Source organism: Leucopleurus acutus (assembly GCF_964270905.1).
Source record: "Leucopleurus acutus genome assembly, chromosome: 6".
Lineage (NCBI taxonomy): Eukaryota > Metazoa > Chordata > Mammalia > Artiodactyla > Delphinidae > Leucopleurus > Leucopleurus acutus.
The window spans coordinates 70,263,550-70,288,123 of record NC_139149.1 but is presented as its reverse complement, the minus strand read 5'-3'; the positions used below and the strand labels follow the sequence as shown (position 1 = coordinate 70,288,123).

At 35.6% G+C, this 24,574-nt stretch overlaps 1 protein-coding gene across 1 annotated transcript in view; it reads right to left on the bottom strand.

Moving 5' to 3' along the window:
* The window catches only part of ZNF804A (zinc finger protein 804A), a gene marked incomplete at both ends in the record, with an annotated part of 313,643 nt that overhangs the window by 51,073 nt on the left and 237,996 nt on the right, over window positions 1-24,574 (bottom strand). Inside the window, one exon of the mRNA XM_082840784.1 lies at window positions 13,735-13,878. Coding sequence (XP_082696910.1) covers window positions 13,735-13,878 — 144 coding nt within the window. The remainder of the gene's footprint in view (window positions 1-13,734; window positions 13,879-24,574) is intronic.

The following is a 24,574-nucleotide window of genomic DNA, read 5'->3' as shown; positions in this document are numbered from 1 at the left end:
AATGAAGGATCAAGCTTACTATGCCATTTCCTTTAAACTTTCTAAAATGTAGCGAAAAATGTTGCTGTTTTTCAATAAACATATCTATTGCAACCATGTTATATATTACTTAAATCAGGACTCTATTAATAATTAAACCAGGATGATGGATATAAAGTGAGACTGTCGTAGGATATTGGGATGTATAGTTATCCTTAAAATACTGTATTTTCTGTTATGAAAAACTAATTCTGTTTTTAAAATAATAAATTAATTATTATTTTTTATGCTTATGTAGGTTAAAATAATGATTTGCATTTAAACTGTTACTTATCTGCATATAATTAGATTTTATGCATGTTAATAAAATCCTGTGCTTCTCTGGGCTTTTGAATAAAGAATTCTATAAAAACATAAATATGATAAAAAATTGTGCACTTCTTACATTAATATTGAGGGCTCATCTGGTCAAATGATAATGAGAGAAAGAGCAATGGAAATGTATCTCTACCTTTTTTATCTTTTCCTGGAAAACTTTATTTTCCCATATTCGTTGAAGTTTAACAAGCAAGATGATCCTGATAAATAGGGGAGATGTGCTTTCTTAAAAAAATGGTGAAATATTTGAATGGCACATGGAAAAGCTAACAGTAACTTCAATTATAATTCTCCATTTAATATTGAATTACTACTTCATTGCAATTAAGACAGCTTCCATAACTATGACGGAATAGTTTGAGACTTTGAGAACATATTTGTTTGACTATGATATTTCTTTGTTTAATGATTCAGTCCATAGTATTTTATATGTGCAATTGTATGAAGCATTATATTAAACTGAATAACCCTGACCCCATTCTCCAGTTTAAGAATTAGAACATATTTCATATACTCATGTGATCCTTTGGTATCACATCACCCTACTTCACTCCTTGAAGTAACCACCATCTTGAGTTTCATATTCACCATTTTCCATTTCCCAAAGAGGGATAGATCACATGTTTATAAACTTAAAAACAATAGCATTAAGGTTTTTTTCTGGACAAAATAAAAAGTGTGCAGTCTTTCACAACTTTTTGTTCAATCAATATTACATTTCTAAGATTCTTTCATGTTATATTTACCTAAAGTTAGTTTATTTGAACTACAGAATAATTTTGCATTGTGTGAATACATCACAATTTATTTTCAAATTTTGTTGTTCATAGCTATTATTATTAAGAGGCTTTTGTTTTGTTTCAGTATGTTAATATATAAATTTGTAAGATTGTTTTCCTGAGTTGCCAGATCAATTCATACTTTCACAAATGATGTGTAAGATTTTCCATTGATACACATCATTATCACCTGAGATCATCAAATTTTATTTTTTCCAATTTGGTGGCTACAAAATTATTGCTCATTTTTGACCAATTTGTAATATATTTATGGGTCTTTAGTGTTTCTTCTTTGTAAATTTCCACCATATTTTGGTCCAGTTTTCTACTGGGTTGTTTTTCTTTTTCTTATGAATTCATATTTTTAATAAGATCTGAACACAAAGTCTTTCTTGGTATATATATTACAAATATATTTTCCCAATTTCTGGCTTGTGGTTTTACTTTCTTTACTGAAAATTTCTTGTGATAAAATATTATTTTTGATGTAGTTAAACTTACCAATCTTTTCTACAATGCTCTGTGCTTTCAATGCCTTATTTAACATATACTTGTGTATTACTCTGAAGTCATAAAAATATTTCCCACAATACTGTTCTAAATTTTTACAAGTTTTTATTTTAAACTCTTTAATTCATCTGACATTGATATTGCTTGATTGTTCATTTATTGTGTGAAGAAGGAGTCAATCTCTTTTTTAAAAAAATATAGATAACTAATCATCACATACTATTGTCTGGAAAGTATATCTTTTTACCACTGAGGTGCTTTCTGCCTCTGTTATTTAACAAATTTCCAAACATAAGTGGATTTTTACATCACAGCTCTAGATTCCGTTCCATTAATCAATCTGTCCAAGTCTTCAACAATAGAGCTGTATATAATAGTCTTGGCATCCAGCAGGACAAATCTTCCGACTTTTAGTTGCCTTTTTAGAATTGTATTCATTCTTACATATAAATTGTGCAATCAGTTTGTAAAGTTAAATATTAAAAAATATTGAGATTTTGATTAGAGTTTTTGATCTTTGATTATGATCCCTGATTTTGTTAATCACATTCAGTGGAAAATCTAAATCAAGATTGCTTTTTTTTCAAGAGTAATTTGTATATGTTTCAGTCAAGAACTAGGGGCAATATTCATTTTAATCCAGAAGTCTTAGTCAAAGTTTACCAACTGCTGACCATGGTTCATTTCCAAACTACAAAGCTCGTAGTGTGATTTACTCTTCATTCAGTTCCACATTTTGTAGTTTATTATTACTGCATACCCAGGTTTTAGCCAGTAGCTTCCCACTCCTCAGCACTTCCTCATCCCATGGTCTTTAGAAATATCATCCTTCCTAGAAACTCAGCAATCCAATTAAAAATTTGTATTGTAGAGGATCTATTTGTTTTATAGCACAAGGGTCCTTTGGAGCATCTTGTGTGCTACCCTACTGAAAGTGAAACCTCTGAGGTAGTTCTAAAAGTGCTATTTGCTTTTAATAATTTTCTCACATAAAAAAACACTCACAATACAAATCCAAAATACACTGATGTTAAAAAGATACGAAACACTTTGAAGAATACACATAATATATGCTATTTAAATTGTTGCTATATTATAATCAGTAACACTACTTTATAAAGGAAAAATACTCATGAATGTGGAAGCATTCAAGATACTCGTCCAACTTAGTCACTTCATCCTCATAAATAATATTCTCCTCACAATTAGTTTCATCTAAGTATAAATCTATAAATAAATAATTTTATTCTTTTGAAACTCTTACCTACCTCGAAGCTGTGGTTTATTACAAAACCTCAAAAGGAATTTGACTCTGGCCTTTTTACATTTATTTATATAGGAAGCATTGATTTGGTGTGTAAACTGTGAAAAATGCTGCATTAGATGTTGTGAGGGATGAAGACATAAAGGAAACAATCCTTGTCATTAAAAGGTTACAATCCAAAGGCTTTCAAGTTTTAAGGTAAAAAGAAAATATTGCAAAAATGAAGTCTAAATTGTAAACTACTGTGATCACCTCCATACACCTGAGCCTCCTCCTCTTTTTAACTCTCTGTTAGCAAGTCTTAGTAATAAAAGTGCAAGAGAGATTCTGAAGTTATCCAAGGAGCATGTGGATGAGAGAAAGAGATTTTTCTTTGAAGCTTAGAGTTCAAATGCAACACATACTCTGCCATACACGAATTTGCAAAGATACACGAGGCAGGCAAAACAGCTCATAGGTCAAGATTATCTGTCTACATTTCAGACTCTATTAGCCTGTTTGAAGTAAAAATAGATACTTTGGGGAAGCCTACATAAAGGAAGTCTCAGAGGCAAGCTGTCAGTGTCCCAAACATTTTAGGAGAAAAATTTTAGTACGTAGTATAATAAAAACTAATTAAATACTGAACTTTTACTATTTTTTTACACTTTGCAAAGTGTGTTCATGTGCATTCTCTCATTTATTCCTGCTAAGAATTAGTAATAGAATTACATGAGCCTTTGCTCATTTTACCCAAGGCAAGTAGTGGCAGGACTAGGGTTCATTCCACCAGTAACCCCCCCCCCCCCTTTTGCCCTGTATCAGGTGGTCCTTAGAATCATATCTCTGGAGGTAAAGAATGTATGAGATGAGTGGTCTCTTTGTCTTTTTCTAATTCCATGCAAGAAGTGTCCTAATCACAAGTAGGTTTTCTTACCTGAGAGTTAAGTTATATGGACTTTGAGTATAAATATTTCTCATGTAGGCGTTTTCTATAGGAGACCAAAAACGTTGCTTTGCTACTGAGATAGGTTAGTATTTTACTAAGAGTTTATTTTTGTTTTGCTTTTTAGGGCACAAGTAAAAAGTATTAAGCTAGGGTTTGGTTTTATTTTTCCTGTTAAGTTCATTTATTAATACCAAGCTGAAATATCTCTCAGAATCCAAGGAAAGGATCTGCATATCAGTTAATGGAAATACTGCTTATTTTTCTGAAAGCCATTCAAAATCAAAATTCCTATTTCCATACTGTTTCCTTCAATTGTCACACGGCCACATAGACCTCATTTTCTATGTGCTTATTTTGTCCTCTATTTAAACAAACCAGTTTTCTCAACTTTTCAATTCATTTAGCCACAGCAGAGGATTACATATGTAAAGTGTTAGGTTCAGACATAATCAGAGAGTAGACAGGCTTTTTTTGTTTTTGTTTTGTTTTTTTAACATCTTTATGGAGTAAAATTGCTTTACAATGTTGTGTTAGCTTCTGCTTTAAAACAAAGTGAATCAGCTATACATATACATATATCCTCATATATCCTCGCTCTTGCATCTCCCTCCCACCCTCCCTATCCCACCACTCTAGGTGGTCACAAAGCACTGAGCTGATCTCCCTGTGCTATGTAGCTTCTTCCCACCAGTTATTAATTTTACATTTGGTAGTGTATGTATGTCCATGCCACTCTCTCACTTTGTCCCAGCTTACCCTTCCCCCTCCCGGTGTACTCAAGTCCATTTTCAACATCTGCGTCTTTATTCCTGTTGGGCCCCTAGGCTCTTCAGAAGCATTTTTCTTTTTTTTTCTTAGATTCCATATATATGTGTTAGCATACGGTATTTGTTTTTCACTTTCTGACTTACTTCACTCTGTATGACAGACTCTAGGTCCACCCACCTCAATACAAATATCTCAATTTCGTTTTTTTTACGGCTGAGTAATATTCCATTGTATATATGTGCCACATCTTCTTTATCCATTCATCTGTTGATGGACACTTAGGTTGCTTCCATGTCCTGGCGACTGTAAATAGTGCTGCAATGAACATTGTGGTACATGTCTCTTTTTGAATTATGGTTTTCTCAGGGTATATGCCAAGTAGTGGGATTGCTGGATCATATGGTAGTTCTATTTTTAGTTTTTTAAGGAACCTACATACGATTCTCCATAGTGGCTGTATCAATTTACATTCCCACCAACAGTACAAGAGGGTTCCCTTTTCCCCACACACTATCTAGCATTTACTGTTTGTAGATTTTTTGATGATGGCCATTCTGACCAGTTTGAGGTGATACCGCATTGTAGTTTTGATTTGCATTTCTCTGATGATTAGTGATGTTGGACATCCTTTTGTGTGTTTGTTGGCAATCTGTATATCTTCTTTGTCTATTTAGGTCTTCTGCCCATTTTTGGATTGGGTTGTTTGTTTTTTTTGATATTGCACTACATGAGCTGCCTGTATATTTTGGAAATTAATCCTTTGCCAGTTGCTTCATTTGCAAATATTTTCTCCCATTCTGAGGGTTGTCTTTTCATCTTGTTTAAGTTTTCCTTTGCTGTGTAAAAGCTTTTAAGTTTCATTCAGTCCCATTTGTTTATTTTTCTTATTTCCATTTCTCTAGGAGGTGGGTCAAAAAGGATCTTGCTATGATAATATGTCATAGAATGGTATGCCTATGTTTTCCTCTAAGAGTATTAGAGTGTCTGGCCTTACATTTAGATCTTTAATACATTTTAAGTTTATTTTTGTGTATGGTGCTAGGGAGTATTCTAATTTCATTCTTTTACGTGTAGCTGTCCACTTTTCCCAGCACGACTTATTGAAGTGGCTGTCTTTTCTCCATTGTATATTCTTGCCTCCTTTAACAAAAATAAGGTGACCATATGTGCATGAGTTAATCTCTGGGCTTTCTATCCTGTTCCATTTATCTATATTTCTGTTTTTATGTCAGTACCATACTGTCTTGACTACTGGTTTTGTAGTATAGTCTGAAGTCACGGAACCTGATTCCTCCAGCTCCGTATTTCTTTCTCAAGATTCCTTTGGCTATATGGGGTCTTTTGTGTTTCCATACAAATTGTGAAATTTTTTGTTCTAGTTCTGTGAAAAATGCCATTGGTAGTTTGATAGGGATTGCATTGAATCTGTAGATTGCTTTGGGTAATATAGTCATTTTCACAATGTTGATTCTTCCAATCCAAGAACATGGTGTATCTCTCCATCTCTTTGTATCATCTTTAATTTCTTTCATCAGTGTGTTATAGTTTTCTGCATACAAGTCTTTTGTCTCCTTAGGTAGGTTTATTCCTAGGTATTTTATTGTTATTGTTGCAATGGCAAATGGGAGAGTTTCTTAATTTCACTTTCAGATTTTTCATCATTAGTGTACAGGAATGCAAGAGATTTTTGTGCATTAATTTTGTATCCTGCTACTTTACCAAATTCATTGATTAGCTTTAGTAGTTTTCTGGTAGCATCTTTAGGATTCTCTATGTATAGTATCATGTCATCTACAAACAGTGACAGCTTTACTTCTTCTTTTCCAATTTGGATTCCTTTTCTTTCTTTTTCTTCTCTGGTTGCCGAGGCTAAAACTCCCAAAACTATGTTGAATAATAGTGGTGAGAATGGACAACCTTGTCTTGTTCCTGATCTTAGAGGAACTGGTTTCAGTTTTTCACCATTGAGAATGATATTGGGTGTGGGTTTGTCATATGTGGCCTTTATTATGTTGAGGTAAGTTCCCTCTATGCCTACTTTCTGGAAGGTTTTTATCATAAATGGGTGTTGAATTTTGTCAAAAGCTTTTTCTACATCTATTGAGATGATCATATGGTTTTTCTCCTTCAATTTGTTAATATGGTTTATCATATTGATTGATTTGCATATATTGAAGAAACCTTGCATTCTTGGGATAAACCCCACTTGATCATGGTGTATGATTCTTTTAAAGTACTGTCGGATTCTGTTTGCTAGTATCTTGTTGAGAATTTTTGCATCTATGTTCATCAATGCTATTGGCCTCATCAATGCTATTAGTTTTCTTTCTTTGTGACACTGTTACCTGGTTTTGGCATCAAGGTGATGGTGGCATCACAGAATGAGTTTGGGAGTGTTCTTCCCTCTGCTACATTTTGGAAGAGTTTGAGAAGGAGAGCTGTTAGCTCTTCTCTAAATGTTTGATAGAGTTCACCTGTGAATCCTTCTGGTCCAAGGCTTTTGTTTGTTGGAAGATTTTTAATCACAGTCTCAATTTCAGTGCTTGTGATTTGTGTCTGTATTTTCTGTTTCTTCCTGGTTCTGTCTCAGAAGGTTGTGCTTTTCTAAGAATTTGTCCATTTCTTTAAGGTTGTCCATTTTATTGGCATATAGTTGCTTGTAGTAATCTCTCATGATCCTTTGTATTTCTGCAGTGTCAGTTGTTACTTCTCCATTTTCATTTCTAATTCTATTGATTTGAGTCTTCTCCCTTTTTTTCTTGATGAGACTGGCTAATGGTTAATCAATTTTGTTTATCTTCCCAAAGAACCAGCTTTTAGTTTTATTGATCTTTGCTCTTGTTTCCTTCATTTCTTTTTCGTTTATTTCTGTTCTGATCTTTATGATTTCTTTCCTTCTGCTAACTTTGGGGTTTTCTTGTTCTTCTTTCTCTAATTGCTTTAGGTGTAAGGTTAGGTTGTTTATTTGAGATGCTTCTTGTTTCTTGAGGTAGGATTGTATTGCTATAAACTTCCATCCTAGAACTGCTTTTCCTGCATCCCGTAGGATTTGGGTTGTCATGTTTTCATTGTATTTGTTTCTATGTATGTTTTGATTTCCTCTTTGATTCCTTCACTGATCTCTTCGTTATTAAGTAGTGTATTATTTAGCCTTCATGTGTCTGTATTTTTTACAGATTTTTTCCTGTAATTGATATCTAGTGTCATAGCGTTGTGGTCAGAAAAGATACTTGATACAACTTTAATTTTCTTAAATTTACCAAGGCTTGATGTGTGACCCAAGATATGATCTATCCTGGAGAATGTTCCATGAGCACTTGAGAAGAAAGTGTATTCTTTTGTTTTTGAATGAAATGTCCTATAAATATCAATTAAGTCCATCTTGTTTAATGTGTCATTTCAAACATGTGTTTCCTTATTTATTTTCATTTTAGATGATCTGTCCATTGGTAAAAGTGGGGTGTTAAAGTCTCCTAGTATTGTTGGGTTACTGTCAATTTCCTCTTTTATGGATGTTAGAATTTGCCTTATGTATTGAGGTGCTCCTATGTTGGGTGCATAAATATTTGCAGTTGTTATAGCTTCTTCTTGGATTGATCACTTGATCATTATGTAGTGTCCTTCTTTGTCTCTTTTAATAGTCTTTATTTTAAATTCTATTTTGTCTGATATGTAAATTGCTCCTCCAGCTGTATTTTGATTTCCATTTGCATGGAATATCTTTTCCATCCCCTCACTTTCAGTTTATATGTGTCCCTAGATCTGAAGTGGGTCTCTTGCAGACAGCATATATATGGGTCTTGTTTTTGTATGCATTCAGCCAGTCTATGTCTTTTGCTTGGAGCATTTAATCCATTTACATTTAACGTAGTTATCAATAGGTATGTTCCTATTACCATTTTCTTGATCATTTTGGGTTTTTTATTGTAGGTCTTTTCCCTCTTTTGTGCTTCTTGCCTGGAGAAGTTCCTTTAGCACTTTTTGTAAAGCTGGTTTGGTGGTGCTGTATTCTCTTAGCTGTTGCTTCTCTGTAATGGTTTTAATTTCTCCGTCAAATCTAAATGAGATCCTTGCTGGTTACAGTAATCTTGGTTGTAGGTTCTTCCCTTTCATCACTTTAAATATGTCCTGCCACTCCCTTCTGGCTTGCAGAGTTTCTGCTGAAAGATCAGCTGTTGGCCTTATGGAGATTCCCTTGTATGTTATTTGTTGTTTTTCCCTTACTGCTTTTAATATTTTTTCTTTGTATTTAATTTTTGATAGCTTGATTAATATGTGTCTTGGCGTGTTTCTCCTTGGATTTATCCTGTATGGGGCTCTCTGTTCTTCTGGGACTTGACTATTTCTTTTCTTATATTAGGGAAGTTTTCAACTATAATCTCTTCAAATATTTTCTCAGTCTCTTTCTTTTCCTCTTCCTCTTCTGGCACCCCTATAATTCGAATGTTTGTGTGTTTAATGATGTTCCAGGGGTCTCTGAGACTGTCCTCAATTATTTTCATTTTTTTTTCTTTATTCTGCTCTGCGATAGTTATTTCTACTATCTTTCAGGTCACTTATCCCTTCTTCTGCCTCAGTTATTCTGCCATTGATTCCTTCTAGAGAATTTAAAATTTCATTTATTGTGTTGTTCATGACTGTTTGTTTGCTGTTTAGTTCTTCTAGGTCTTTGTCAAATATTTCATATATTTTCTCCATCCTATTTCCAAGATTTTGGATCATCTTAACTATGATTACTCTGAATTCCTTTTTCAGGTAGACTGCCTATTTCCTCTTCATTTGTTTTGTCTGGTGGGTTTTTATCTTGCTCCTTCATCTGCTGTGTGTTTCTCTGTCTTCTCATTTTGCTTAACTTACTGTGTTTGGGGTCTCCCTTTCGCAGGCTGCCGGTTCACAGTTCCTGTTGTTTTTGGTGTCTGCCCCCAGTGGGTAAGGTTGGTTCAGTGGGTTGTGTGGCCCTCCTGGTGCAGGGGACTGGTGCCTGTGTTCTGGTGGATGAGGCTGGATCTTGTCCTTCTGGTGGGAAGGACCGCGTCCAGTGGTGTGTTTTGGGGTGTCTGTGACCTTATGATTTTAGGCAGCCTCTCTGCTAATGGGGGAGTTGTGCTCCTGTCTTCATAGTTGTTTTGCATAGGGTGCCCAGCACTGTAGCTTGTTGTTCGTTGGGTGGAGCTGGGTCTTAGTGTTGAGATGGAGATCTCTGGGAGAGCTTTCGCTGTTTGATATTATGTGGTGCTGGGAGGTCTCTGGTAGTTCAATGTCCTGAACTCGGCTCTCCCACCTCAGAGGCACAGGCCTGACACCCGGCTGGAGCACCAAGAACCTGTCAGCCACACAGCTCAGAAGAAAAGGGAGAAAAAAACAAAGAAATAAAGAAAGGAAGAATGAAAGGAAGGAAGGAAGGATAAAGAAAGAAAGGAAGGAAGCAAGGAAGAAAAAAAGAACGAAAGAAAGAAAGAAAAAGATAAAATAAAGTTATTAAAATAAAAAATAAAAATAATTATTAAAAATAAAAAGTCATTGACAAAAGAGAAAAAAAAAGGAAGAAGGAAAGAAAGAAGAAAGCTACCAAACCAAAAAACAAATCCACCAGTGATAGCAAGCATTAAAAACAATACTAAAAAAAAAAGAAAAAAAAGGGACAGTCAGAACCCTAGGGCAAATGGTAAAAGCAAAGCTATACAGACAAAATCACACAAAGAAGCATACACATACACACTCGCAAAAAGAGAAAAAGGAAAGTATATATATATATACATTTTTTTTTAAAAAAAAGGAAGAGAGCAACCAAATCAATAAACAAATCTACCAATGATAATAAACTCTAAATACTAAACTGAGATAAACATAAAACCAGAAACAAATTAGGTACAGAAAACAAACCCCAAATCTACAGTTGCTCCCAACGTCCACCACCTCAATTTTGGGATGATTCATTGTATATTCGGGTATTCCACAAATGCAGGGTACATCAAGGTGATTGTGGAGATTTAATCCGCTGCTCCTGAGGCTGCTTGGAGAAATTTCCCTTTCTCTTCTTTGTTCGCACAGCTCCTGGGGTTGAGCTATGGATCTGGCCCTGCCTCTGCATGTAAGTCGCCTAAGGGCGTCTGTTCTTCGCTCAGACAGGACGTGGTTAAAATAGCAGCTGCTCACTCAGGCTGGGCGGAGGGAGGGGTACGGAATGTGGGGCAAGCCTGTGGTGGCAGAGGCCGATGTGACATTGCACCAGCCTGAGGAGTGCTGTGTGTTCTCCCGGGGAAGCCCTCTCTGGATCACGGGACCCTGGCAATGGTGGGCTGCACAGGCTCCTGGCTGCGTAGGTGTGGATAGTGACCTGCGCTTGCACACAGGTTTCTTGGTGGCTGCAGCAGCAGCCTTAGCGTTTCATGCCTGTCTCTGGTGTCCACGCTGATAGCCATGGCTCGCGTCCGTCTCTGGAGCTCGTTTAGGCGTTGCTCTGAATCCCCTCTCCTCGTGCACCCTGAAACAATGGCTTCTTGCCTCTTAGGCAGTTCCAGACTTTTCCCTGGACTCCCTCCCGGCTAGCTGTGGTGCACCAGCCCTCTTCAGGCTGTGTTCACGCAGCCAACCCCAGTCTTCTCTCTGGGATCTGACCTCAGAAGCCTGAGCCTCAGCTCCCAGCCCCCACCCACCCAGGTGGGTGAGCAGACAAGCCTCTCAGGTTGGTGAGTGGTGGTCGGCACCAGTCCTCTGTGCGGGAATCTCTCCGCTTTGCCGTCTGCACCCCTGTTGCTGAGATCTCCGTGGCTCCGAAGCTTCCCCCCCGCCCCCCATCTCCACCAGTGAAGGGGCTTCCTAGTGTGTGGAAAATTTACCCCTTCACAGCTCCCTCCCAGAGGTGTAGGTCCCGTCCCTATTCTTTTGTTTCTGTTTTTTCTTCTTTCTTTTGCCCTACCCAGGTACGTGGGGAGTTTCTTGCCTTTTGGGAAGTCTGAGGTCTTCTGCTAGTGTTCAGTAGGTGTTCTGTAGGAGTTGTTCCACATGCAGATGTATTTCTGATGTATTTGTTGGGGGGAAGGTGATCTCCACGTCTTACTCCTCTGCCATCTTGAAGGTCTTGTGTGATAGGTTTTTTTTGGTTTGTGTTTTGTTTGTTTACCTTGGTTCCAGTTCTTAGGAGAAAAATATCTGAATTGCCCACCTCCAAATTTTGTTCCCCTCTACTTAATTCGAAGTGGCCAAGGTTTGGGAATCCTGTGGTAAAAACAGAGCTAACTGTCATTGGGATAAAGTGTCTGTTCAGAAAAGGGAGTGCATTCTTTAGGAAGACAGTCTCAAACATGTGCCACAATCCTATGGAGAGGGAATACAATGATCATATAGATTTCAAGTACTTTCAGCTACTGTAACATAGTCTAATGTTAAATTAATCAGTTAAGACTCTGCTATTTACTAGAATTCATGGCCATTTAGATAGTCTGTCTCCAGAGCATGCTGCCCCTGAGTAGTATCAAGTGACCAGACCTTCAAAAGAACAAACCAAATTTATCCTGAATTCCCTTAGCTTATCTGCGTACAGTATATAGTATCTTAACTTCATTTAGAATATGGAAATGGAAAGGTCTTCTGATAATCTAAGTGAATTTGATCCTCCAGACAACCTATGGTTGAACAAAGCATTCTTTGGCAAAGGACATTAAGATGTAGCTAGTAAGATATTCTTAAAATACACGTATACATACACACACATTTCCAAATACCTAGTTTACACCATGAAACATACATATGTTTGTTTTTAGTTGCTAATAGGAAATGTTTATTCATGAGTGAAGCCAAAAAGAAATTATAAATGCATTTTAATACCTTGCTGATAAAATAACACTCCATCTTTGCACTCTTGTAAGGAATACAGGAAGATATTAGGAAAAATCAGAGGAACAACTTTCTTAGAGTTACCACATCGGTAACAGCATTCCAGAATCTTTTTATAAAGCACATGAAAGTTACCATAGAATGAAATCAATACTATTTCCTGATGGATTTAATGTTCAAATCAAGCAATGATATACTTACATGAATGTGTTTTTATGTAAGAAAAGAAATGATATTTCCATCAAAACCTTTTCATTAACCGGTGTGCCTGTGGGTCTACTACCAGGAAAAGAAACGCAAGGGCAGATCATTAAATTTAGTCAGCATTAATCAGTGACATATGTAAGCAGAGGGTAATGTTCTCCCTGCAACAGCCTCCCCAAGCACAGTTTTGTTGGTATGACAGAATGGAAAAACTGACAACAAAAGAAAATACATGTCATTGGTCCATAAGTAATTAATGTAATCATTTCCCCCTACTCTTTCATACTTATGGTAAATGTTAATGGAAAGTTAGTGTAAGTTCATGGGTAAAAAATGTACCTTTAATTAATACCAAAATGACATTTGGATGATTTTTGTGAGTGATGGCTAAAAAGGAAAGTATTTATAAGTTGACAATAACTAAGCATACTGAATCATGTCAGGTAAGCTAAACAATGTATGCAGTTGCATTGATATAAGTACAGCATATGAGAAAAACAGAATCTATATTATTAATGTCACTTCTGATGTCACTATTTTAAACTAATCTTTACATAGAGTGTTGAAAAAAATCAATCTTGGATTTTCAACCAATAGGGAAATGAAATAGTATTAAAATAAACTAAATCATATACATATTTATTTAATCAGTAACCCTAGATTGGTTTTACCATACCAAAACTTGCTTCTCATACGTTTATGGTAGTTTAAATGGGAAATGCCTTCCATAAAGAACTATGAATAAAATCATTTATATCTGGTCAATATCTTTAGTTGATTAACATATTTTGAAATTAATAAATTTGAAATATAGAGGATCACCACCTGAAGAATGTAATTTTCAAATTACTGTCTGTTACTAAAAGGCAACTGAATGGTATTTCTTTATATTGGTTATTTACTTCTGACTTTACTTTTGGTGCTTTTTAAAAAATGTCTTTCATTGTAAGTCATCAAATTATCACCCCAGATTGACATCTTTAAAAACTGCAGAGCAAAGAAAAAATATTATATTCATACAGTCTACACAATTCAAATTATTACAAAAGTTCAGAAATATTAGAGGTTTTTTGATACCTCTTTCTTACCTGCTTGTGGGCATGGTCATATGAATTAATGTGATTGTCAAACTCCTGATGCTTATAGTACTGCTTGTCACAGAGTTCACAGTAAAAATTGGCCTTCAGATCTTCCAGAGCTTTTGCTATGCTGTTCTCCTTCTCAGCATAATCCTGAAAAATAAAATTTCAAGGAAGGAAGCAATTAGTTTTCCTCTGAGTTTCCTTTCTTCTGACAGTTGCAACTTTAGTATAGTAATTAAAATTAAAAATAATATAACCGAGAAAGAGAAAAATAAAGCAAATAGCAGCAAACCAAATTAGGAGAAATTATCAGTTAAAGAAAATTAAAGATTAACAGAAGAAGTCAAAATAAATGATGAAAGAATAGTAGAAATATGGAGAGGAAAAACAGATCACAGAAAGAAATAGAAGCCCTTGCTTAAACAAGTTCCTGTGCTATGTTAGCACAGAAAAAAATATGAAACTCATATAGCTGTTGATTCAACTGTCGATTTCTGGCAATGACTTAGCTAACATAAAAGTTTAAAATCCTGAACAACATCTAAAATATGTCTTTTATGAAGAGGTCCATATTGGTATGTAAATATTCAAGATTGGTTTTTTTGTTTGCTTGTTTGCAACTTATTCATCCCAAGTAGCTTTCATTTGACTAACGTTTTCATCTTGACCCATATCAATTTTGGTTGAACTTTTAAAAATTCTCTAGTCTTTGGAAAATGAGATTCTTTTCTGCAAGTTATTTACCTAAGCTGAAAAGACTTAAACTGTATAACAGATGGCTTTCATCATGCTGATAGTAAATAAAGATGACTATACAATCAAACTCCTGAAAATATGAAAAATGCAGTGATTATCATTAGCTTTCATTTACAAAGCATAAAATAGCAAAATGTTTGTAGGTCTTAGGTTTTCTTAAATCTAAATTTACTTGCTATTTCATGCTTCCTTAAATGTTGATGTTGCCAGACATGAATAAATATTACATGTTGAAACACTGTCCAAGTCTTTCACTGAAGTGCTGATATAAAGAAAACCTAAACTTCAATCCCTACCTTAGAATATATTATGTTTCTAATTTACATATTGTCTCATGCTCAACTTCTTTAAAATTCAAAATAACTACATATTCCGGCCTCTTATGTGCTACCATAAGACACTCACTTGTTCAGGCACAAGGATTTGGAGATGAAACGGCACAGTCTTCTCTATGTCAATGACAATCGTCCTCTCACTAAATATACAGGCTAGAAAGAACTCATAGTTTGAATGTTTAAATTGCTTCTACAAAATTTGAAAGTGGTTTACTAATTGTAATTTAATAAATGGTTAATACTTTCCTTACTTTATTGTGCTATATATTTGTGTACACATCATATAATGTACACCATCATTCATATGTATAACTTGTAGTATACCTTGTAGTAATGCATTTGCCATAGTCTGTACATACATGGCCCATTTTCTCACTTTAAAGACAGTGATTCGTCATTATCTTTGATTAGTTTTATCAACTGCACAGCAAGAGGTGATAAATTGCAAAATCGTTCAAATTGTTCATATATGAGTTGTCAATTTGAAAAATTTACCATTTCTCAGCAGATTTGTGAAATATTCCCCATTATTCTTTTTGATTGCATCCAATATGTTTAAAAAAAGTTAGTTTAAAAAGATGAAAATGAGTCTTATAGATCTAAACTGCTTACTGAATTTTTACAAAATCTTCAAAATAATACTTTGTGGATTATCCAATTTAAATGAAACAATAATTAAGTACTATGATTTCATTGCTAAAGCATACAAAGCAGGGATAAAATTCTAATCAATGTGAGTTTATTATAATGGCAACAGTCTTTGGTTCAAAGCAGAATTAGCTTTCAAAACAATATTTTAGAATAGTAATTTCTTTGCAAACTAGTTGATTCTCCCCATTACTTATAATTACAGTTAAGCTACTTCCTCTCTCTAAATTTTTGGTTATTTCTTATTTTGGTGTAAGGGGTTTTTTGGGGGTTTATTTTGTCTTCCTAAGATTGATATTCGTCCAGAGAAGCAATAATTGTTTCTTAATTTTTCATTCCACAAAAGTGGGAAAATTTTGAGGAAAGCAAACTGAGATTCTTAGGTAAATTGCATTCTTCAAAAGCATTAGCCTTAGCCTAGATTTGAAAGAGAAAAACAAATCTAAAAATAATAGCTGACATTTATGCAGTGCTTGTTTAGGGTCAGTCACCGATTAAGAGTTTGTATGTATTAACTCATTCAATCATGATTAAAATAATAGAGGTGTGTATTCTAGACATTTCCTCATTTTACAGGTGAGAGTACTAAATCACAGGAAAGTTCAATATCTAGCTCAAAGATATATAATGAATAAATGTGCAGCTCATATTTGAACCCAAATAATCTGATCCATAGCACTCCATTATGTTTAAATTTTTAAGCAGAAAACAAAGTAGAGAGTACAGTATAATAACCCCCACATACCCATCACTCAGCTTCAACAATTATCACCTTAGGGTCAACTTTCTTTCATTTTATCCTCTCCTACCTCATATCCTTTCCCCTGCCTCAGATAATTTTTAAAGACATTCCTAAATTCATACAATGTTTTCTGTACATCTTTCAGTATGTATCTCTAAAATAGAAGAACTTTTAAAAAATATCATCATGAAATCAGTATCAGACCTAAACAAACAAAGTCCCACAACCATTCCTTACTATCATCAAATATCCAGTCAGTGTGTTCAAATAACTCTAATTTTCTAATATTTTAAAATAGTTTGTTCAAATAATGCCCATATGTTACCGTCATCTCATATGATTCTTAGTCTCTTTTGTGCTATAGGTCTTCCCTCTCTTTGTTTTAATCCTCATTGTATTTTAGTTTTCTGAATTTTTTTGATTATACCTCACATTCTGAAAAATGTTCAGAACTATAGAAACATTACAAGAAGATGACAACAAACTCTTATAAAGCCTTCACTTTAATGAAATTATTGTTAATATTTTGGCATGTGTTTGCCCTCTTGCTTTATCTCTGTATCTTCTGCTAAGATATTAAAAGAAACATGGCATAGTTGAAGTTAAGGTTGCAAATAATTTCACAGTAAGAATCATTTTTAGGTTAGAACTTTCAACTTGATATAAACTGCAGGAAGAAGTAAGGGCTGTGTTCTAGAAAACATTAGTAGAATAGAAGGACTGGTTATTGAATGTGTCATAAGGAAAAGAGTCATATGTACCATCATTGATTATACACTTAAAAAAATGTTTGTAAACTGGAGGATCCTGGAAGATGAGGAAAGGGTAGCTGTTGTGTGGGTGAAGGGGGAGAAGGGGCTTAGGAACCAAGGCTTTCAATGCCAAGAAAAACATTTTTTAAGTTTGTATGTAGACAAAATTAGCCCTCGCTAGGCTGACATGCCCAGTGTCCCCTGGCCCCTCTCCTTCTCCACTGTGGATGGTGTTGAAAGAAGCATGGACTGGTATTGTAAAGCACAATATACACATATTCAACACAGCCATCCCCCTGCAGAAGGTAAGAAATACATTTGAATAAGATGAAAGAGGAACACAGCTGCTCATATATCCTCCTCAACCTCAAATTTTCCCCCTCTATCAGGCAAACGCATTCTGTTCAGTTATGTACACACTTCCGAATGCTCCACTGAGTATGATGGCAGAGAGTGAAGAAGGGGTGAACTTCTTGTAGCTGGTCAAGTCATCCAAACCCATCACATTTTACATATATCTAAAAGCAGTAAAGTTTGAATCCTTATTTTCAGGAAAGCAGTATGTAATTCCAAAGTTATAAAGTCAAGAATCTTTTAATATGCAACCTTAGCAACTGTGCAGTGCAATAATTTTTGCAGAACAGCAAATTGAAAAGAAGTTAATGGTTTATCCACAGTCACAGGGCCATTCCATCTACCCTATATTTAAAATGAATAGGGCTTTCCTGGTGGTGCAGTGGTTGAGAGTCCGCCTGCCGTTGCAGGGGACACGGGTTCATGCCCCGGTCCGGGAAGATCCCACAGGCCGCGGAGCGGCTGGGCCCGTGAGCCATGGCCGCTGAGCCTGCGCGTCCGGAGCCTGTGCTCCGCAACGGGAGAGGCCACAGCAGTGAGAAGCCCGCGTACTGAAAAAAACAAAACAAAACAAAAAAACCAAAAAACAAAATGAATAGTATCGAAGTAGAACTTTGAAGGGAGAAAACTTTCTTTTCCAAAATGATGCATTTCATGTTGGCATCAGCATAACATATCGCGTCAAATGATGGTCAGCCTCTCTTAAAAGTCAGCCATAACTCGGTGCCATTGAGTAACCTTCCCTGAGGACTGTGAGCTCCAGGAGGGCAGCAATTCACACCTGCTTTCCTGACTGTGATGTGTCCAGAGCTTTTAACAGAGCTCAGCACTGCCAGACACTTGACAAATAATAATAAATAAAGAATATTAGCACTGCCCTTTTTTTGCTTTGCATGTGTATGAAAAACAAATATAACAGAAACCAGCAGCACTAGAGATACACTATTATTAAAGTAGCTGAGCTCATGTTTGGGCTTGTGGTACCCAGTCATTTAGGGGACATCTTTAGAGCTAATACCAAATTACATATAAATGATCATTGCTAAATAGTAGTTGTAATCATATATTACACCCAATATTTCTGCTAGAAATACTCTATTTAAAGTAGCTAAAATTGCAAAGATATAAATAGATTGGGCACTGTTAGTATATAATTATTTTCAATGCTAAAAAATATTTGTATGTAATTAACACTTAAAATACTTTGGAAAATCTCTCTTCTTCTGCCTCTGTCTCTGACTCTCCTATTGCTCCATCAAGAATAAAAGCATCCTTGTGATTTATATGCAGGATAAATTTCATTATAGTTTCTCTAAAGAGAGAAAGCGAAAAAGAAAAGTCTTTGTTAAAATTTGATTGTAATGAAAAGATTAATCAAGGAAGAGATCACAAAACTGTTCTCTTAAGAGGATATCGAGATAGAAGACATTTCAACCGGAAATCCATAGTCTACACATTCTATAAAATACTGCACATCTTCTGGGCTGTATCTCTTGTTCCAGTTATTACCAAAGTGACAGGTTCTGAGATATTCTCCAGCAGCCTCATGTGGTACCACTTGACTGCAGTTTACCCCAGGCTGTGTTGAGGCATCTTTCCCTTACCATCAACGGGCTTCTCTGACTCATGATATGGGAGCTTGTGGATTCCCACTCAGCACTAATAAATGTACCACCCAGGAATGCTGAGGAGTTAATACCATTTAGGTCCACACTCGACCACTGTGGAGGGTAAGAACTCAAGGATAAATTATTTCCCCCTTTGTCTACCAGGCAGACACTTCTGAGACACATTTCTAAGATTCCACAGAGATTCCCAGTGAGACAGAGCACCTGTTACTTGCACTAGTGGCAAACAGTAAGTATATCCTTATATTAGCTTTTCTTATCTGTTCTACTTTTCGGGAACTTCAGTTCTGCTCCCTGGGATCATTCCCCAAATAAATAAACTACTTGTATAGTCGTCTTTGTCCTGGACTTGACTTTTAAGATGAACTGAGAGAAGATTACCAGTTTTTCTGGTACTTTCTATGAATGTCTTTCTGACAAGATACATTTTCTAGAATAATTTTAGATGATATCATTTTTCAGTTTGAAGTTCCCTAATAGTACATCATCATTATCAGAAAAAATATTTTTACAATGACCTACAAGTTCTACTCTATGTGTTACTTACACTACATCTCTGTCATCATCTTCTATCATTCTTTCTCTCTCTCTCACTTTACTTTAGCCACCTTTATTTCCTTAAAGTTTTTGAAACATTCTTAATTATACATTCACTTTGACCCTTGGACTTGTTACTTTCCCTGGAATGTTCTTATACCAGATGTTTGCATGAAGCACTCATTCACTTCTGGCAGATCTCTACTAAAATGTTCTTTCCTCAAAGATGACTTCCCTTATCATCCTTCTAGAAGACAAACACATTATTCTGTATTTTTTCCCTCTTTTATCTTTCTTTTTAATGTTAAGAGGAGAAAGTTTATTCAGGAAGAAAACAGTTATAGAACACCTTTGGGCCCTGGAGTCTGAAAGCTATATTAACAATAAGGGAGAGATAGAGTACAAATGAAGCATGTGGAAAAACTGATATTATTATTATTATTTGCGGTACGTGGGCCTCTCACTGTTGTGGCCTCTCCTGTTGTGGAGCACAGGCTCTGGACGTGCAGGCTCAGTGGCCATGGCTCACGGGCATGTGGGATCTTCCCGGACCGGGGCACGAACCCGTGTCCCCTGCATCAGCAGGTGGACTCTCAACCACTGTGCCACCAGGGAAGCCCCCTGATGTTATTATTATCTGGTTTAAATCCTTTCCCTATTAGGCAAGAGGGTAACCACTTTCTGGGTGATAAAGCTCTATGCTATTGTCTCAAAAAATATATGTCATTCTGTTCTGAAGGGCTAGGCTCTATTACCTCAAAGGCTAAGGAATGGATAACAAGAAAATTCTAAGGAATAGAGAGACAACTAAGGGTTAAGTCAGAAAGTCACAATTTTATCAAAAGTCACAAGTGCAATGAACAGAATTATAGTTTAAAATGTGCGTTTAAGTGTAAGGTTTTTCCAAGGATTCCACAGAAATGCAAACTCATCTATACCACCATCAAAGGTGAAGGCAGAGACTGACTACTAAAAACGCTGTGTATTGAACAGCATATCCCTAGAGACAGCTCTGGTGAGCTAACTCAAGTACAACCTAACAGCAAGGACAATGTATATTTTAATGTCCACGTTTATAAGAATGGGAGCAAATAAAACTGTTTTTCAAAATTGACAACTTCTTTTAGAATTACAATAGTTTCAAGGCAAGAGGGTTCATTCATAAGGTTTTATCTACTTCCATGCTGTGATTATTTAGCTGATAACAACCACTGGATAAACAGTATGATTTCTAACCTTAGAACCTGTTCAGGTAAAAGAAGTATGGATCCCCAAGCCTCAGTCAAAGTATAATCTTGTCTATCTCACTTGGCTATCCTCCTTCTCATCAAGACAATGTCTCTTTGGAGGCATCTGTTTCTTTTCCATCCATGGATCCTACTGGAAGCCCTGGCCTATGGCTATACTTTTAGACCCTCTGGTTAATTTAAGCTAGTATTTAGTACAACTTGAGACAATACCAGAAGTCTGAGTTAGAATTTTCTATTCATATTGGGAGAAATCTGAGGGACAGCATGCTTTAATAGTTGGCTGAAAGTTAACATCACTCTGCTGTCTCCCTGTGCAGAAAGCAAGGCCGTGGGGGATCTCATTTTGAGGCAGAAAATGTATATCAGGTGTACTGAAGCTGAACGCTAGCTAAGGTGCGTAGTACTCCAGTTCAAATATAGATATAGAGATAGATAGATATAATGTCATTCATATATATAAAATTCCAAGGGACTTCTATATCAGTAGATTCCACAAAGGGTCCCAGTGTAGAATATGAGTGGTAGTAATTTAGAGTACTTTGTTCATTTTAGAAATCTCTTGAATTGACAGGCAACAGCTATTTTCTCTGAGAGGTAGAAGAAAGACATGGAATGGTGGCCTGGTGCATACGTTATGTCTCAGTTGTGAGAGTAATCTAAAGGAAGACAGAGCAGTTTCTCTAGTAAATTGTCCCAGTGATTTTCCTAACTTCGGTTCTCCCAGAAATAGACACCGAGACAAAGAGGTGAGATCAAGGGGTTTATTTGAGATCTCAGGAAACAATAGTAGAAGTTGATAAAGATTTCTGGTTTCAGCTCTGACATGTACAGAGCTTGAAAGTCATTGCTCTTGTCCTCACAATAAGAATAATCTATGGAAAATGAAAATCAATTATTTTTCTTGGAACTGTCAAAGAACCGAAGCCACAGGGCAAAATACCACTTCGAAATCTGAAGAGACAGTCACATTCAGAGATAGAGCAACTAGCATCTGCTTACTTGGCTCAGAAGCTGCTGAGCCATGAGCTGCTAGGAACTCTTAAATGTTAACTTTGATGAATTTCCATGGGCTGATTATACAGTGTGTGAGACAGAAACCTGGTGTGAGAAAGAAACTCTTGGTGACTGCAATCTTATAGGGACCACCAAACAGGCTTTCCTTTCATGAACTCCACCAGGTTTTCATGATGGTAATTTGAGAAAGTGTCCCTTGTGTCCCTGGAAGGTGAATGGGAAGAATAACTGTTGTGAAATAAGCCAAGAACCTTCTCTATAACTGAAGACTACTCCCAAAGGACAGAGTATTTCCACATCTCAATTGAAAGACCTTATTCCATCCAAGAAAGGAATGTACTCTCCCTACAATCTTTCTGTCTCACATAAGTTGTAGGGGCACAGGTCATGGCTTTGAGAAAACAGAGTGAGAATTCTATAGCTGAAAGATGGAATGGGGGGCCTGGGGTGAGAGAAAAGAAAAAAGCTTTACCATAGGAGAACCACATACGATGGTCACAGCTCTGAGACATAGACATCTTAAAGAATTAATGTCTAATCAAAAGGTTTAGGAATACTCCCTCTCTCTCACACTTCACCAACCCAGCTATAGGGCTCCAGTGTAATAGTGGATTAGCTCTGAAAAGATGGCAGGATACTCTCTCTGAGGAGGTGTATACAGAAGAGTAGAAAATTAAACAGGCACATACAATCAAGGGCAGTGGAGGAACTTCAGGCCTCTTGGGCTTATAACTACAGAAAACAGACACAGTCCAACGCTTAGACAGATTAATAGAAATATTCACAATAAACATCTATTTATCTCAGGACCTATTACTTGATACATGTCTAGCTTTCAATAAAAAATTACAAATCATCTTAAAAGATAAGAAAAAACAGTCTGAAGGGAAAAAACAAGCACTAGAACAAGTCTTGGATCTCAGATACTACCTAGATGTTGGAATTATTGAGGAATTCAAAAGAACTCTGATTAATGCATTAAGGTCTCTAATGGAAAAGTAGACAACATGCAAGAGTAGATGGGTTATGTAAACAAAGAAATGGGAATTCTGTGAAAGAATCAAAGGAAAATGTTAGAAATAAAAAACACTCTAAACCTGCTATATTAAAAAAAAAAACATTCTAACTGAAATGAAGAATACTTTCAGTGGACTCATCAGTAGACGTGGTACAGTTGAGGAAAGTGAACTTGAAGATGTGCCAATATAATCTTACCAAATTGAAATGCAAAGAGGAAGGAAGGAAAGAAGAAACCAGAACAGAAGGACATCCAAGAACTATGGGATAATATCACAAGGTATAACATAAGTGTATTTGAAATATCAGAAGGAGAAGAGAGAGAGAATGGAGCAGAAGAAATATTTGAAGCAAAAATGGGTGAAATTTTTCCTAATTAACAGCAGATGCCAAATTACAGATTTAGGAAGCTCAGAGAACACCAAAAGGATATAAATAACAATACAACAACAAACACCTAGACATATCATATTTATACAGCAGAAAGACAAAGAGAAAATCTTCATATTTTGCCTTTATCAGATAAACAAAAACTCATCAAATTCACCATCAACAAATCTTCCCTGTAAGAAACATTGAAGGGAGTACCTCAGGAAAAAAAGTATATAGGAAAAGTGTTATAGTAGGAATAAATTAAGGTAAAATGGATATATCTAAATTTACTTAAAAGTTAACTTTGTTTTTGAAACAATAATACCAAAACTGAATTGGGTAGTTCTAGCATATAAATAAGTAAAATGAATCACAGCAATGTCAGAAAGGACAGGGGAATAGGAATACTCTCTTAAAAGGCACCTACACTACATGTGAAATGGTATAGTGGTATGTAAAGGTGGACTTAGATTAGTAAATATGTATGTTATAAACTCCAGATAGAGCACTAAAAAAGTGTTAAAATGAAGTATAGTTGATACACTGAGAGGAGATAAAATTAAATCATATACATTGTTCAATTAAAACCTGAAAAGGCAGAAAAAGACCAGGAGAGAGAGAAACAAAGAACAAATTTAACAAATAGAAAACGATGACAAACATGGTAGTTATTACATCAATTATATCAATAATCACTTTAATTACATCGATTATAAGACAAAAACTGTCACAGTGGATAAAAAAACAGGCTATGTATCGTCTACAAGAAAGCTGCTTTAAATATAAAGACTCAGGATAAAAGTTAAGGAGTGGAAGTCAGTAAAGATTGTGTTATGAAGGAGGTTGCTACAGAGGGAAATGAAGCTTGTTCATGTTGGAAACTCTGGACCCTAGTGGAGAACACAAACCTCAGAGTTTTGTATTCATGGAGTCAGGGAGCTATGCTATTTATCTAACAAATCCCTTTGAGTACCGGCCCATGGCAGTTTCCAGAGGGCATTTACACCCGGCACTATATATATATATATAACACTATACATATATTACAAACATATGTATGCATATACATACATTTATGTATATATTCACTACTTGTAATTACATTATGTATCTGTTGTAATTTCTCACCATTATACATTCTATGAAGGCAGGATCTTTATATTCTTTGTTCATTGCCATATCCCCAATGCCTAAAAGAATGCCTAGGACAAACAGGTGTTTAAAAAACATTTCTTTAATAAATGAATGAATAAACTGTATTTTTGGAGGTTGTACATATCATTTATAGTCTTGAACCATGTTAGTGGTGTACACTATTTGACTGGATAGAAAAAAAACATGTTTGAAATACCCAAAACACACATATTAGTTTTCTACTGTGATTAATACTCATAATCTTTGCTATCTAATCACCTGTGCAAAATTCAGTGCATTCTATGCA